The sequence below is a fragment of the Gavialis gangeticus genome, unplaced genomic scaffold (assembly GCF_001723915.1).
Source record: "Gavialis gangeticus isolate Ggan-Ray unplaced genomic scaffold, GavGan_comp1, whole genome shotgun sequence".
NCBI lineage: Eukaryota > Metazoa > Chordata > Crocodylia > Gavialidae > Gavialis > Gavialis gangeticus.
Window position 1 is genome coordinate 90,580,104 of NW_017729031.1, and position 13,916 is coordinate 90,594,019.

Genomic DNA, 13,916 nt, shown 5'->3' on the forward strand with positions numbered 1-13,916 from the left:
TAAAAAAAAAAAAAAAGCAGCAATTATACATTTGGATACATGACTATTTCCTATCAGGGTGATTTGGAAAGTAAATGATGCTGCTTACTCTTTAAGAGCCTGATCAGCAGGGATCCTGGCTTTCTCTGATTAAAAATTGCAAATTCTCTGATTTTAAAAACCCAAAATCCATGATAAAAATTAAAGGCCCCCCACAGCTCCCCCCCAGCGCTGCTGATGCCCCGCACTCCCCCCCACAGTCTCAGCAGCCCTCCTGATCCCCCTCGCAATAGCCCCCCAGACCCACAGGCACAGACATGCAGACAGACACTGACACCCACTCCAGCAAGTAAGTGTGTGTGGAGGGGAAGGGGCGGGGCAGGGCAGGGGAAAGGGAAGGTGCTGCGGAGTAGATTAAGAAGGTGGGGAGGGTGCCCCTGTACTCACTCCCTGGAGCAGGGCCAGGGGGTGAGGGCAGGGTTGCCACTCTGTGGGCCACACACATGCCGGCCCGCCTGACGGGGTTCGCACACGGAGGCTGCCAGCGCAACTTAGCCAGTGTACCTTTTGCTACCATCCCATGGCCAACTGCATGGCTTTGTGGGCAAGTGGTGCAGGGCGCAGCAGCGGCAGTGTGGTGGTAACTACTGTGTGTGGGCCACATACGTGCCACCCGGCTGGGGGGTGGAACAGGGGGCTTGCATGTAGTGGCATGCCCCACAACTGGCTGCATGGCTCTGCAGTGGTGCAGGATGGTGGCAGCTGCATGCAGGGTTGGGGGGTCTTTGAGGGCAAGTGCTGCCACCATAGAGCCATGCACTTTGCCCCTGGATCCTTGAGGTAAGTGGAGCTTGGGGGCTGTGGGGCAGGGCTGGGGAAGATGGTTGGGGGCTGAGGGAGCAGGGGGTGCTGCCAGCTCCAGGTGGCACACCACAGCTGGGAGCAGATCCAGGCGGTGAGGGCAGGGGTGCCCCTCTGCGGAGGGGGGGCCTTGCAGCCAGCCACTGGGCAGCAGCAGCAGTGTGGTGGTAGCTGGGTAGCACGCAGCCATCCCCACCACCGTTCTGTGCTGCACCACTGCTGCCAGCTACACAGCTTGGAGCACGGCTCTGTGGTGGCAGTGGGAGGTTTTATACTCGGTGGCAGTCACCGCTGGCACGGGCAGCCCCACAGGTACTCAGCAGTGGCTGCCCATGCCAGCAGTGACTGCTGCTGTATACAAAACCTTCTGCTGCCACCGCGGAGCGGTGCTTGGAGCTGTGTGGCTGGCAGCAGTGGTGCAGCACAGAATGGTGGTGGGGATGGCTGTGTGCTGGCTGGCCACCACCACACTGCCGCTGCCACCCAGCGGCTGACTGCAGACCTCCGGGCATGGCTCTGTGGCAGCAGCAGGAGGTTTTTTTAGGCAACAGTTGTCACCACTGACACAGCCCTCCAGGTAGGTGGCAGCAGCTGCTGTGTGTGAGCCCCCCCCCCCCCCCATGGCTGCAAAGCCAGCCACAGAGCTGTGCTCCGGCCGCATGCAAACCTCATTCTCCCACCCCCATCCTGGGCAGGTGGCCAGGCGACATGTGTGTAGCCCGCACATGGCGGGCAACACCACACTGCACACTGCACCCTACGGAGGGGCACCCCTGTCCTCACCCTTGGCCCTGCTCCCAACTGTGGTGTGCCTCCTGGGGCTGGCAGCACCCCCCTCTCCCTCAGCCCCCAACCATCTTCCCCAGCCCTGTCCCACAGCCCCCAAGCCCCACTTAGACTCGCCCTTGGAGCCTAGAGGTAAGCCTGAGCCCAGCCTTGACTGCCTCAGAGGCTCAGGTCCTGCCCTTTCCCCTCTTCCTCCCCCTCTGGGCAGGGCAGGGGGATTTCCTGCCCTTTCTGCAATTGGCTCTTTCTGCCTGGAGGTGTGCTAGCCTGCATGTGCTCTTTGCAAAAGCAGAGAATCTGCAGATTTCTCTGCTAAAAAGGAAAATCCACGTTTTCTCCCATTTTAAAAATGGGGAATCTTTGGTTTTCTCTGTTTTTCTGTGGAAAACAGAAAACCTAGATCCCTGCTGATCAGTTATTTTTGAAGTCAGGGTAGTGACAGGGAGAACTTAATCAGAACCTAAGCCACTAAAAGTCTTAAGTTCTGCAATGTGAATGAAGCTCCTGGCAGACATTAAAATATTGGTGTGATCTGAGGCACTTTATGCTACACCCCAAATATTGTGCATCCTGCCTTGCCACACATGCATGTGGGGTGGGGCACAATTCTTCAAAGCCCAGTCATACCACTTCTGGGCCAGACCCAGGACCAAAGCTGCCCCTAGCCCATCCCAACCTTGTGGACTGAACAGCAGACAGCTGTGTCCTGACTCTGGGGCTGTGGCCATGACTGATCACAGTGGTTGGAATTGGGCACGGGGTAACCCTGGTTTCAGGACAAACTACTCCCTGCCCAAATCCCCATGGTTGGGTAGGGGGGCTGTGGGTTCAGGTAGCCTCAGATCTAAAAACCATATGTGCAGCCCAACTGGGATGCACGTGTGGTGTTTGAAAGCCTAGGGCAGGAGGCCATGAGACTGGGGGTAGGCTTTTGGGTTCCCCTGGCCAAGCCCTTTAAACACCATATTTGCATTCCAGCTGGGCTACATGCATGATGTAGAGCCAGAGTGCTGGGAACCTGAAATCAGAGAAATCATAGGTTCCCCTACTCTGGGCTTTGAAACACTGTATATGTAGCACAGCTACACCCAATCCTGAGAATTGAACAGGGGAGCTCTCTTTTAAATGTGGGGGCTCCTTCCTCCCCAAGTCTGGCAGCAATTTTCCCCCTGTACCAGCCATACTTGCAGGTTTTCCCTTCACCCTGTATGTGGCTGCAAATATGCTGATGGCAGGGGGGGAACTTTTAAATGCCCTGTCTTGCATGCAGACTGCAGAGCAAAGCTGTAACAGTGCCAGGCCAGTTTTGGACCTGGAGCTGTCTCAGCCTCATGCTGACAATTAGTTGATTTGTCAGCATCATGACTGAGGCAGCATGTGCCATGTGTTCAACTTAAGATGCTGTACAAAATAGTCCCAAAGACGTGCTATATTAGATGTGGTTAACATCTTTGTGGCTGGTTTGTAATTTTATGGTAACAAGTTTGCTAAACATGTGGCACAGTGCAGTTTATGACATGCTTAACCCTATAATTATGCTGTAAATGTAATGTCTCCCAGGGGCACAGTAAAGCCTTTTGAGGTAGATAATGTGTACTGATTGCATAATAAACATATCAGCCACCTATCATGTTATAGCAATTGTTTGTGTGATTGAACTGTTTCCCTGCTTTGTAGGACATGCATGCTATTCCATGCTTAATTCTAACTTGGTTGGCATCTTATTATATACAACACATCCTCAGTTATCCGATGGAATTTTTTTTCCTTTTTTGCTAAGTTGGAGCTGTTGGCATTTTGTAATAAATTCTTTTCTTTTTAAAGTTACTTATTTAATACAATATTACATCTTTACTTTTAAGTAAAGATCTTATTACATCCTTACTGTACAGAAATTTGGAGCACTCATGCTCATCTGAATAAATTCAGCTATTTGAACTGCTTTTCAGCAGTAGTTTCCAAAGGGGTTTAGATAACCAAATGTATACCATCCTGGAGGCATGGTTTGCTTTTTCTTTTTTTCCAGACCATAGCTGCAAGGTTTGGAACTGTGGAAATAATGTAAAGTTCTGTATGGATAACATGAGATGAAGACATTTCTCACCTTGCTATAAAACGTATCCTGTAATTAAAGATCTTTTAAAAAATACTGCTTATAGATACAGTGTCGTCTAATTGTTCTTAAGGTCAAAAAGGTATGAAGGGTACATGTGTGAAGAGGAGAGAGATTACAAATATGAGGGAATATTTAAAGTAAGTCCTAAGTTGTTAATGCCAGGAATTTTATGCCTTTAGAAGGAGAAACCCCGGCAAAGATCAGCTGAAGAATCTCCCTGAGAGATCAAAGCCATCTTGAGTATTGGACATGTGAACACTGATGCTTTTTTTTTTTTTCTTCTTTTCAGACCCAGCAAATTTCAAAGAGAAAAAGAAAAAAAAAACAGGAGAGTCTGCAGTCAGCACCCTATTACCTGAAAGATGGAGATATTATTGGTGTGAAGGTAAATTATTTCGGAATGAACATGGTGATTAAAGTAACTTGGGTTTTACAGCCTCTGATGGTGCCAAATAAGTATTAATCTCTTCACCAGCTTAATGCCTTCATCTGTAGAGATCCTGCTTATCCTGTCCATGATCTTGTACCTGCTGCAATAGTTTCCTTTTATCCTTTGAGACCTTTCCCTTCTGTTCTCAGCTCATGCCTACTGCTATAGTTTCAGCTCTGCAGACTTTTATCCAATTCCTGTTGCTGGCATTTGACAAGCACTCCTTAGAGGCTACTTAGTAGATCTGTCCTTACTAACAATGAATCAATATTTGTTATTTACTTATGGATGTGTCCTTCCCTATTCTGTAAAGGCCCTACCATGCATTCAAATTAAAGCTGGGTAGAAACCAGCTATAAAGTTGTTACATATTTTCAAGCAGTAACTTTGTAGCTGGTTCTGGATGGGGTGTGATAATTACTTTGCATGTGTAGCTGGTCTAAATGTATTGTGAGATTAACTAGTTAATTGCATAATGTATGTGACAGGGGACTAATTAACTTATGAACTGGAGAAATAATCTTAGGAGGGAAGAGGTGTGCATTCAAAAATAAAATCTGATTTCAAATTTAAATGAGTCCTTCACATTTTCCAGGGCAAGTATTAAAACTGTTAATTGCATAGTTTAAAAAATGAAAATTATTACTTGGAGGTAAACTGAACAAACTTGTTTGTTTGGGAAAGCAATATAAATAAGTAACATAAATGTCAGGCTTCCAAGGAATAATGACGCCCATGTTTGTCATGGTGGTAGGCCGTGAAGAAAAAGTGCTTATACTGGTATACTGTCAAATTTAGAAAGCCAACTGAAAAGCGGGTGGGTGTTCATTTTTCTTAAGTCCTTCAGATTCATTAAATCTAACTGGCTGTTGTAAAGCTTGTAAATGTTTGGACAAAAATTATTAATCAGATCTGGAACCGTGATGTATTATAGAATCGTAAAATACACTGGTGAACTTACTGTTTTCTGGCAACAGAATCTTTTACTTGATGACAGTAAGGACTTCAGTACCATGAGAGATGATATTGGAAAAGAGAAGCTGAGGCAACTTGCTGTGGAAAAAAAGAAAAGGTATTCTACTGTCTGCATTTTTTATGTTCTCAAACCTGTAAATGGTTTTGCCACCTTTCATAGATTCTCTTACCTTGTTGTTTTGTCTGAGGCATAAGAAGTTACTAAGGAAAGCCAGCATCCATTTTAGTTCTCTGTTCTTTTAGAGATGCAGGGGGCACAGTATATAAAACAATGGACATTTTTTTTTCCCCCTATATTCAGTATTGTGGACACCACGACACTTCAACCTATGATACCTGGTTTTCCCTGCACTTGGACTTCTGTGCCAGAGTCTCTTTGCTTAGTTCGCTTACCCAAGATGCAGACTAGGGGAAAATCAGCCCTGTGATCACCTACACCACATTTTTAAAGACAATAACTGGGTACAATGTCATCTTTCCCAGGAGAAGTTGTAATTGGATTCCAATCAGCCTTGTTTATACATTTCTTAAGATAGTACTAGGGCTTACCACTAATATTACCATCTGATGTTTTCTATAGCAGGCAAGCAGAGCATTTGCAGAATGATGTTTTTTCTGAGGGAAAGGTGGCTCCTAAACATCGTAAGCCAGAAGTGGCTCTTTCAATCAATGTGGGAGTCTTCAGATAGCATCGTACAAGTGACTGCCTGAACCAACCTTGCCACTGACAAGAATTTGAATGGAGTACCTCAACTGGACCAGCAGAGGGATGGTCTTTCCCAAAGTGTTCTCATGATTCTGAGGCAATTGGATATAGGATTCAAGACTACGCTAGAATTTTTTTAAATGATCAGACTTGGCAAAGTGCTTTATTATCCCTTTGTCAATGTGGTACTTATTCTCAGGCTAGGTGACTGCACTTTATCAAAGGGGAAACAAACAAATATATTATGTTTTCTTTCAGCAAGTATTTTGTAACAACCTTACTTATTTTTATCTGACACTGATGTCCTGTACCATCACTACAGAGTATTTTCTCATGCAGTCATACTTCTGAAAGAAGACTTTTTGGCTCCACCTTTGACTACTAGAATAATTGGCAATCTTAAATTTTGTTTACATACCTGATTGATAAACCTGAGCTTGTGTTCATTTAAATCAAATTTTGTTCATGCCTTCTTTTCTCTTGTTTTCTTCTGTCTCCAGCCATTATCAGCTGTGTTGTGGTAGGGGTGGAAAGTGATTTGACAGTAGCCAAGTAGCAACATTTTTAAAGCAGTTATGTTTCCGAGTTGTGTCAAGATAGCTGATATATTCAGCACATGCAACATTTCAGTACTTTTGGTACTCTCTTATGCTGAAATATTTTAACTGAGCTTCAAGCCAGAACTCTAGTTTTGCTCTAGAATTCTAGAGGAATTCTCTTTATTTGTCAGGAAAACGAAGAAATCAAGGGAATACTGAAATCAGCATTTGAAATAAATATGCTGAGTTGGCCAAAGGAGGAAGAAAATGTGTTTAAAAACATGTAAAAGCTCTAAAGCATGAAATCCTTAGGAGAGAGATGGCTGCATGAGAGAAATGCATTACTTCTGTACTGTTCTCCTCTAGGTGGCTTGTCCTTTCTCTGTTTCCAGAAAGAATCAGGAGAATGTTTGAATGAATACTGTACTTTCTTCACTTACTCAGGAAAAAAACTTTACTGTAAAGGAGTAAAAAAATAGGAAAATATTTCTCTTCCGGTTTTGTGCAACTATTTGTACATCCCCCCCAGTGATAATAAATTGAGTATGTATATATAGGATGAGCAATAGATGAAAGCTTCTAATACCAGCTAAGCACAGTTGTGTGAAAATCTCTTATGTATTATATTTGATAAGATGTCTGTGGAAGGACTGTAATCTTAGTTGTTGGTATTTGAGGGCTCATATAGATAACTGAATAATGAAACCACATTTTCCTACCACTCAGCTTTGGAGTCAGGCTCATCATTATAAATGAATTGATACATTTTCAGCTCGTTTATTTAGAATACCTTTGTGCTTCTGACAGCTAAACACTTACATTTCCTGACAATACATGCACTATAACTTGATTTGGAATCAGGTTAAGTATTTTCTTTGGAGATAAATAGTATTGGTTTAACCAACCAGTGAATTAACCAAAATACTTAGCAGAGCTTGAATCATTTGTAATCTAGGGTTTTTACATATTAAGTACTGTGGTGAGAATAGGAAGTATACATTTTAAAAATAACTGCGTATCATTAACTCGAACTACAATAAAGTGTTTGCCACATACTGTAACAAAAATTACCCTTTCTCTGGGTGTCTGGGGAAATTGATTTTCCTCTGCCAATGAAGCCCACTGTCAAATATACTGCAAAACCTTGCTAAACTACACCAATGGTTGGAAAACCCATTGTAAATTAGTAAGGAAGTATTCAAGCCATTTTTTTTTAAAGTAAAATTTTTTTATAATACAGTATCATTGTCAAAATGAATAAACACGGTGTATATATTGTTAGAGTAATGTAATAAATATTTTGTGTATATAGCTGTCTTAGTAGTAAACTGCTTCACTATAGCAACTATTTAAACTTTGAATGAGAAAATGGAAGATCCAACTTGTTGAGGTGTGTAGATTAGCAAGATTCTACTGTTTGAAAATTAAAAACTGACTGCTTCCCTCTAGGCACGTATTCAGCAAAATCTTACACACCTGCTTAACTGTAAAGCATGTGCTTAGTCCTCCTCTCTGCACATGGCTAAAATTAGGCAGGTTCTGAACTGCTTTCCTAAACTAGGTCATTTGTCAGAAAGGGAGGATGTTCGATATTTTTCTAACGGTTCTGGTCTGAAGTTTTAGCTGAGTTGAATGCTGTTGAATTAAGTAATCCTAGATTTATGGAACCAACTCTCAATGACTTGGCTAAAGCCAAAAAAACTTTTATTTTTCTCAAACTGACCTAGCATTCCCTGATGTGTTTTTCTCAGCTGTGTCTCATTTTAACGTGCATTTTTATAAGCCATACTTTTCTGGAATTATTTCATGTAATGAGCACCAAGGCTAGACCTTGGTAAACATACGTGCTTGCAAGCAATTCCATTAGTTCAGTTTAATTTGCTGATATTTTAATTACTCTGTTCCCATGTTGGATAAGTTTTGTTCTTCTTTTTTTCCACCTTCCTTTAATTAATGACTGAAGCCTGTACTTTTGAAAAGTTACAAGGCTTGGAAATTGCAGTACTAATTGCAAATACTTAAGTGGGTATTTTAGTATGTGCCTTTATTGAAGTGTAATGTAGCAATGAGTGCACTGAACTAATTTTGATTTTTTTTTTATTCCTAATGTTTGTTTGAGAAACTTCTCTTAAAGTCATTGTGGACCATTCCACAATGAGGGATTTTTTTGTTAAGGGGGATAATGCCTTTTTAAACGGAGTCTTCATGATTCTGCAGTTTGTCACTGTTGTTTTGACGTGAGGAAAAGCTTTCATCTTTATTTTCCAAATGTACCTTAGAAACTGAATAAAGAATTGTTTATATATACAGTAAATGTTTCACTCCTGTTTTCTTTCTAACACAGTGTATGTACTAGATTACTTTGCTAAGCAAGCAAAAAAACTAGCTAACAAATAAGGGGAAGAAACTGAAGGAGGATCCAGAATAATGGCTGAAGAACTAAGCTCCTCCTAATCCGCTTTTCAACAAGTAATATAAATACTATAAGGAGGTGGGAGATTGAAAATAACTACTGAATCCAAAGTTAACCAAGTGAAATACCATACCATCTTAAAACTTCAAGGTTGATAGTGTCCAAATACTGTTATATGCATCTCTCCAAATTTTCAGACTAATTTTTTTTTCAGTAATGTAGCTTGGCCCATGGAGGGAAATGCCTGAACTGAGGTGTAGAGCTTTACTGTTCGGGGGGTTTTTTGTGACCGTTTATGCATGAAGTGTCTTCTCATACAGATCTGACTGCAGGTTTGGGGTTTATGTTGCCATGTTATACTAGCAACAAGTACCATATTACAGTTTCCCAAACTTCTAAAAGTGTGATCTATCGACTACCCATGAATCTAGCTTCCTTTGTATATTCTCTCTTGGTAAGAATACACATCCAGAGGAAAATCAAACCATTCTAGCAAAAAAAACATTACTTCGTAAGAATAAATCTTAGTCTTGTAGTTTGCTTGATCCCATTGCAGCACTAGTAAAACTATCTAGTACGTTGTGCTCAGCTCTAGGAAGTACATTATGGAATGTTTGAGGTTGTTTTTAAAACCTCCTTCCAATTTGTTTTAAGGATCTGGAAGAACTGACTTATTTGAGGTAAGGTAGTGCTGGGGGGCAGAGCAAAGGTGGGCATAACTGGGACAGTGTGGCAACATTGACAAGGCAAATTCAGGCTGGATTCAGTAGGAATTTGATTCTGAGGCTTATCAGATTGTGGAATAGTTTTCCAAAGGAAGCAATATGGTCTTAGCTGTTTGGGACACCTAAACATGTGTCTGGGCACAGCATTACAGGGTGTGGCAACGAAGTTCTGAAGACGCTTCTTCCTTTTAGCTCTAACTGATAAGTAATGCTGAAACATACTTGTTAACATATGTTCTCTGATCAAAGCAAGGGAAGGATGGTGATAATTATTCAGTGTCACTCTACATGCAGAGCACAGGTGAAAGAAAAGGAAAAATGGAGTTATCCATCAAAGATCTGCAAAATAGACTGGCAGTATGTCTTGTTCTGGCATTTCAACTAGAAGGAGCTTGTGAGTATACTGCTCTTTCCCCACCCTCTTTGTCCCATAAATTAGATGACTTAATAGATATTCTAGGTATCCTTTCATAAAGAGTTGTGATCATCTTAGAAAATAAGTTGCAAAAATGCTTTTCTTGCCAGGAAACTTAAAGCAAATCTGTAACCTTTTATTTTAATTTTAGCCATCCTAAAGGTGGTGGTCTTTGGGGTAGGGACAGGGGGAGAGACATTGTTTAATACATTTTAACTGAACCCCAAACTGATTTTAAAGGTACTTACCAGTTTCAAAGGCCATATTCCTATGGTGCTCAGGAGTGGGTAAACACCTGCTTTTGCTGAAATTCCCTTTCTAATTTGGGAAAACACACAAGTAAAAAATTGGCCTCAAGCCATTGTGCTTCTTTCGTCACTTTTTCAAAAATGTTATTGGAATAAGTAAATATTACTTGGCCCACTGATTTAATCATTTTTAATTTCCTGTGTGCCTTTAGTAAACTACAGTGTTCAGTCAGCCATTCTTCCCTCCATGCATTTTGAAGTTCTAATCCTATTTTCCATCCCTGCAACTAAGTGTCATCGATACCCTGATAGCATGCTGGCTTGACCTTTTAGGTACATGCATTGCTACACGGTGGGATGGAGCCGATCTTCCTTGCCCATCCACCAATTTGAATACTTCTATTTCTCCATTGTAAGCTAATGAATAGTCCTTCTAGAACTGTCTCAATTATATAAATATATGATTTGTCTCCCTTTCTTTTATCACTGATGCTAGGTTTGATGCCCCGTCCACCGTCTTCTTTCTCCATGCATTTTTCCAGGCTCACCCAGACATTACCCTTCTCTCTTTATGATTCCTCTTCAGTTCACTTTTTTTTTTTCCACAGTGCCTCCAGAAAGCCAGGGGTCACAGGGTATATAACCAAATTATATGTGGTACTGTCATGGCTGTCTTTTTCTTATTGTTGATCATTACTTGCATCTAAGACTAAACAAGGGTTATCAAGGACATGGCCTGCAGGCTGGATCTAGCCCATGGAGCTGTGTCATCTGGCCTGCAGGGCTCCTCTAGGGGTCATAAATTAGGAGATGGAGCTCACTGCTAGATTCTGGGGTAAAGAGCCCCATTGGAGGTACGTGTTGGCAGTGGCGGGGCAAATGTCAGCTCTGTGTGTCCCCTTGGCTCCCTGAACTGACATACCACTATTTACCCTGCTACCAAAGGTGGGTCCGGATCTGACTTGCAAGAAGTCTTGCAGCCTGGATCTGACCCGGTAACTGAGAGTTTGACACATCTGATGTAGACTATAAGCTGTTGAGGACTGGGATTCCATGTCCATGGGAATGTTGTGGAGTCTTTGATTTTGTTTAACTTTTAAACACAACTGTAGTAAGCTTCTGTGTATACACGTTAGTGTGTGATGAACACAGATTCTTGGTGTCTTCAAATGAACGAAGTTTAATTTTTAAAGAAAATGATATTTAATGTACAGTTGGTTTTCTCTTAAGGGGTTCTATCACCGTTTTAGGTTTTTAATTTTGAGGTTTAGCACAACTATGACTAAAGAGGCACCTTGAGAAGACTTCTGCTTACTTCACTTGAGTATAGTTATGGTTTGTTGTATTGGGCCAGATCCCATTCTACCTACTGGGTGTCTAGCTGCAATCCTGTTCCAGTCCCAGCCTGTTCCAGACTGTGTTCAAGTCCCTGCAAAAAATGTTAATGCAAAAGGTGGGTGGGTCTTCCTCCTCCTTGCTTTTTTTGTAACCCAGTCTTAAGGCTAAAATGAAGTTGTTACAAAAGCAGGTGTGTACCAATATTTCAGAGACTTGAGTAAGATGGAAGAGGATCACACTTAGATGCCTAATAAGCTTAGACGCTTCAAAATCTGACTCATAAATTCTGTTTTTTCTCTGACAGATTCAGCTGTTGAAATTTAATTGTTGATGATTTTTGAGCCAAAGGAGTAATTGGTTTTCAGATCCTAGGCTTAGGCTGCAGGGTTGGCAATTAAATGACTTCTTTGTCAACAGGGCAATTTTGATAGGGAACCATATAAGGATGAAATAACACAATGTGTTGTTTCTGGTCACATTGCTGATTTACAACTATGCTTATCAAATAAATAGCTGCAAAAATGTAGAAGAGGCTGGAAGGAAGATAATATTTGCATTGTTTTATTATTTTTTGAATTGCAGACAGAAATACTTTTTAAATATCCCTGAAATATACATTAGACAGTCTGACTACTCATAAAGAAGTATAAAATTCAGACAATGTCTAAAACAACTTGCCCTTGTACATTTGAATCTGAATTTAGAATGGTAAGGAAAGAATATATTTAACACAAACTGCCTCTTTTTTAACAAAGGCAAACTACATGGCATGAAAAAGTAAAGCAGGCAAAAAAAATATGATGGCCATATGCATACTCCAATTAGAGAACATTAAAATGTGAGTCATAACCATTTATTACACGTAGTTGGTTATGTATTCCCAAATGATCCATTGGTTAATCTTCCTGGGGTTATCAAGAGAAATAATTACAAGGAAATGAAGTACACTTGCTAGATTGTTAGTGGCTTCTCAGTGAAACAAAAATAGCTCACAGTTAAGAGACAATGATTAAAAAAAAAAAAAGATTAGATGCTGTTTTGGGGGAAAAAAATGATATATCAAGCATGTACCAAGGATTTCAAAATATGCAGAGGCTAAATCATTACTCAGGTACTTGTTTATTATTTAGGCCAAGGGTGTTTAAGCCCCGTCCCACGGGTCAGATCCATCCCTCAGTGCTGGGTAATCCAGCCTGTGGGGCTCCACACAGGTGTTGTGGAGAGCTCCATGGCCTGTCACCCTACATGCTAGACTGAGCTTGCTGGACAGTGCAAGATTTGACCCCAGCCAGGCAGGAGTGACACAGGGCCTAATCCTGGCTAAGCCTCACATGCCAGCATTGGGCCCTGGGACTTTGAAATGCCCCCCACCCACCCAGGATCAGGCTGCAGATGAATGGAGGCAGAACAGAGCCTTGCAGTCTGATCCTGGTGCATGGGACAGTGTGCCATTCATGTGGCCCAGTGACCAAAAATGTGAGCACCACTGATTTAGGCAGTACTTAAAGTACCCCAACTCACAAAAGGACTGTTGCATTTGATCTCTTCTTGTGTATTAAGTTTGTTAGAGAAGGGCATATAAACATAAGTGAAAAGAGTCCCGGTGCTTGTACAGTGATGCCTGCAAATCTGCAAAAATTTCCTTAATAGTTACTCTAAAAAATGGTTTAATGATCTTATCTAATCAGTGGTTACATAGTTCCTAAACCAATGCTTCCCAAACTTTTCCTCAGCATGACCCCATTTATTGCCCCATTTCCTTAACATGGCTCCTCACTCCCAACCTACAACCCCCACCCCTGTGACCCCATCCCCTGATGTTGCAACCCCATTTGGGAACCACTGCCATAAGCCCAAGTTCATACAAATACGACTTTTAGAATTATTTAGGGGAAGAGTGACTGTGTTTAGTCCCATGGCAATACCATCATTCTCTCTTTCTCTCAAAAGGAAAAAAAACCCCACTATAATGCAGTATTGGAAAAGGCCCTAAAACCAAGAACCTTCCTGATCTGTATTTTCATGTTGTTCACTGCTATATGGATTGTCCATCTTTGGCTTTGGCATTTTTTGATCTCAAGTGTGAGGTACTTTGTTCATAGCTCTGTGTGGAGAAGTATCTTTGCTTGTCTCACATTTTCAACCACTGTGTAGAAAACATTCTAGTTATTGAAGGCATGGCTATGATATTTCATAGATTTCATAGACATTAGGGCTGGAAGGGACCTCAGAAGATCATCGAGTCCAGCCCCCCACCCAAAGGGCAGGAAGTCAGCTGGGGTCATAGGATCCCAGCAAGATAAGCATCCAATTTGCTCTTGAAGGTGTTCAATGTAGGTGCTTGAACCACCTCCGATGGCAGACTGTTCCAGACCTTGGGGGCTT

At 41.9% G+C, this 13,916-nt stretch overlaps 1 protein-coding gene across 1 annotated transcript in view; it reads left to right on the top strand.

The window, feature by feature from the left end:
- Positions 1 to 8,706, top strand: part of USP40 (ubiquitin specific peptidase 40) — a 61,350-nt gene extending 52,644 nt beyond the window's left edge. The window contains exons 30-32 of the mRNA XM_019523364.1: positions 4,032 to 4,127; positions 5,150 to 5,244; positions 5,728 to 8,706. Of these exons, the coding sequence (XP_019378909.1) occupies positions 4,032 to 4,127; positions 5,150 to 5,244; positions 5,728 to 5,836 (300 nt within the window). The 3' untranslated portion in view covers positions 5,837 to 8,706. The remainder of the gene's footprint in view (positions 1 to 4,031; positions 4,128 to 5,149; positions 5,245 to 5,727) is intronic.
- Positions 8,707 to 13,916: the final 5,210 nt, after the last annotated feature.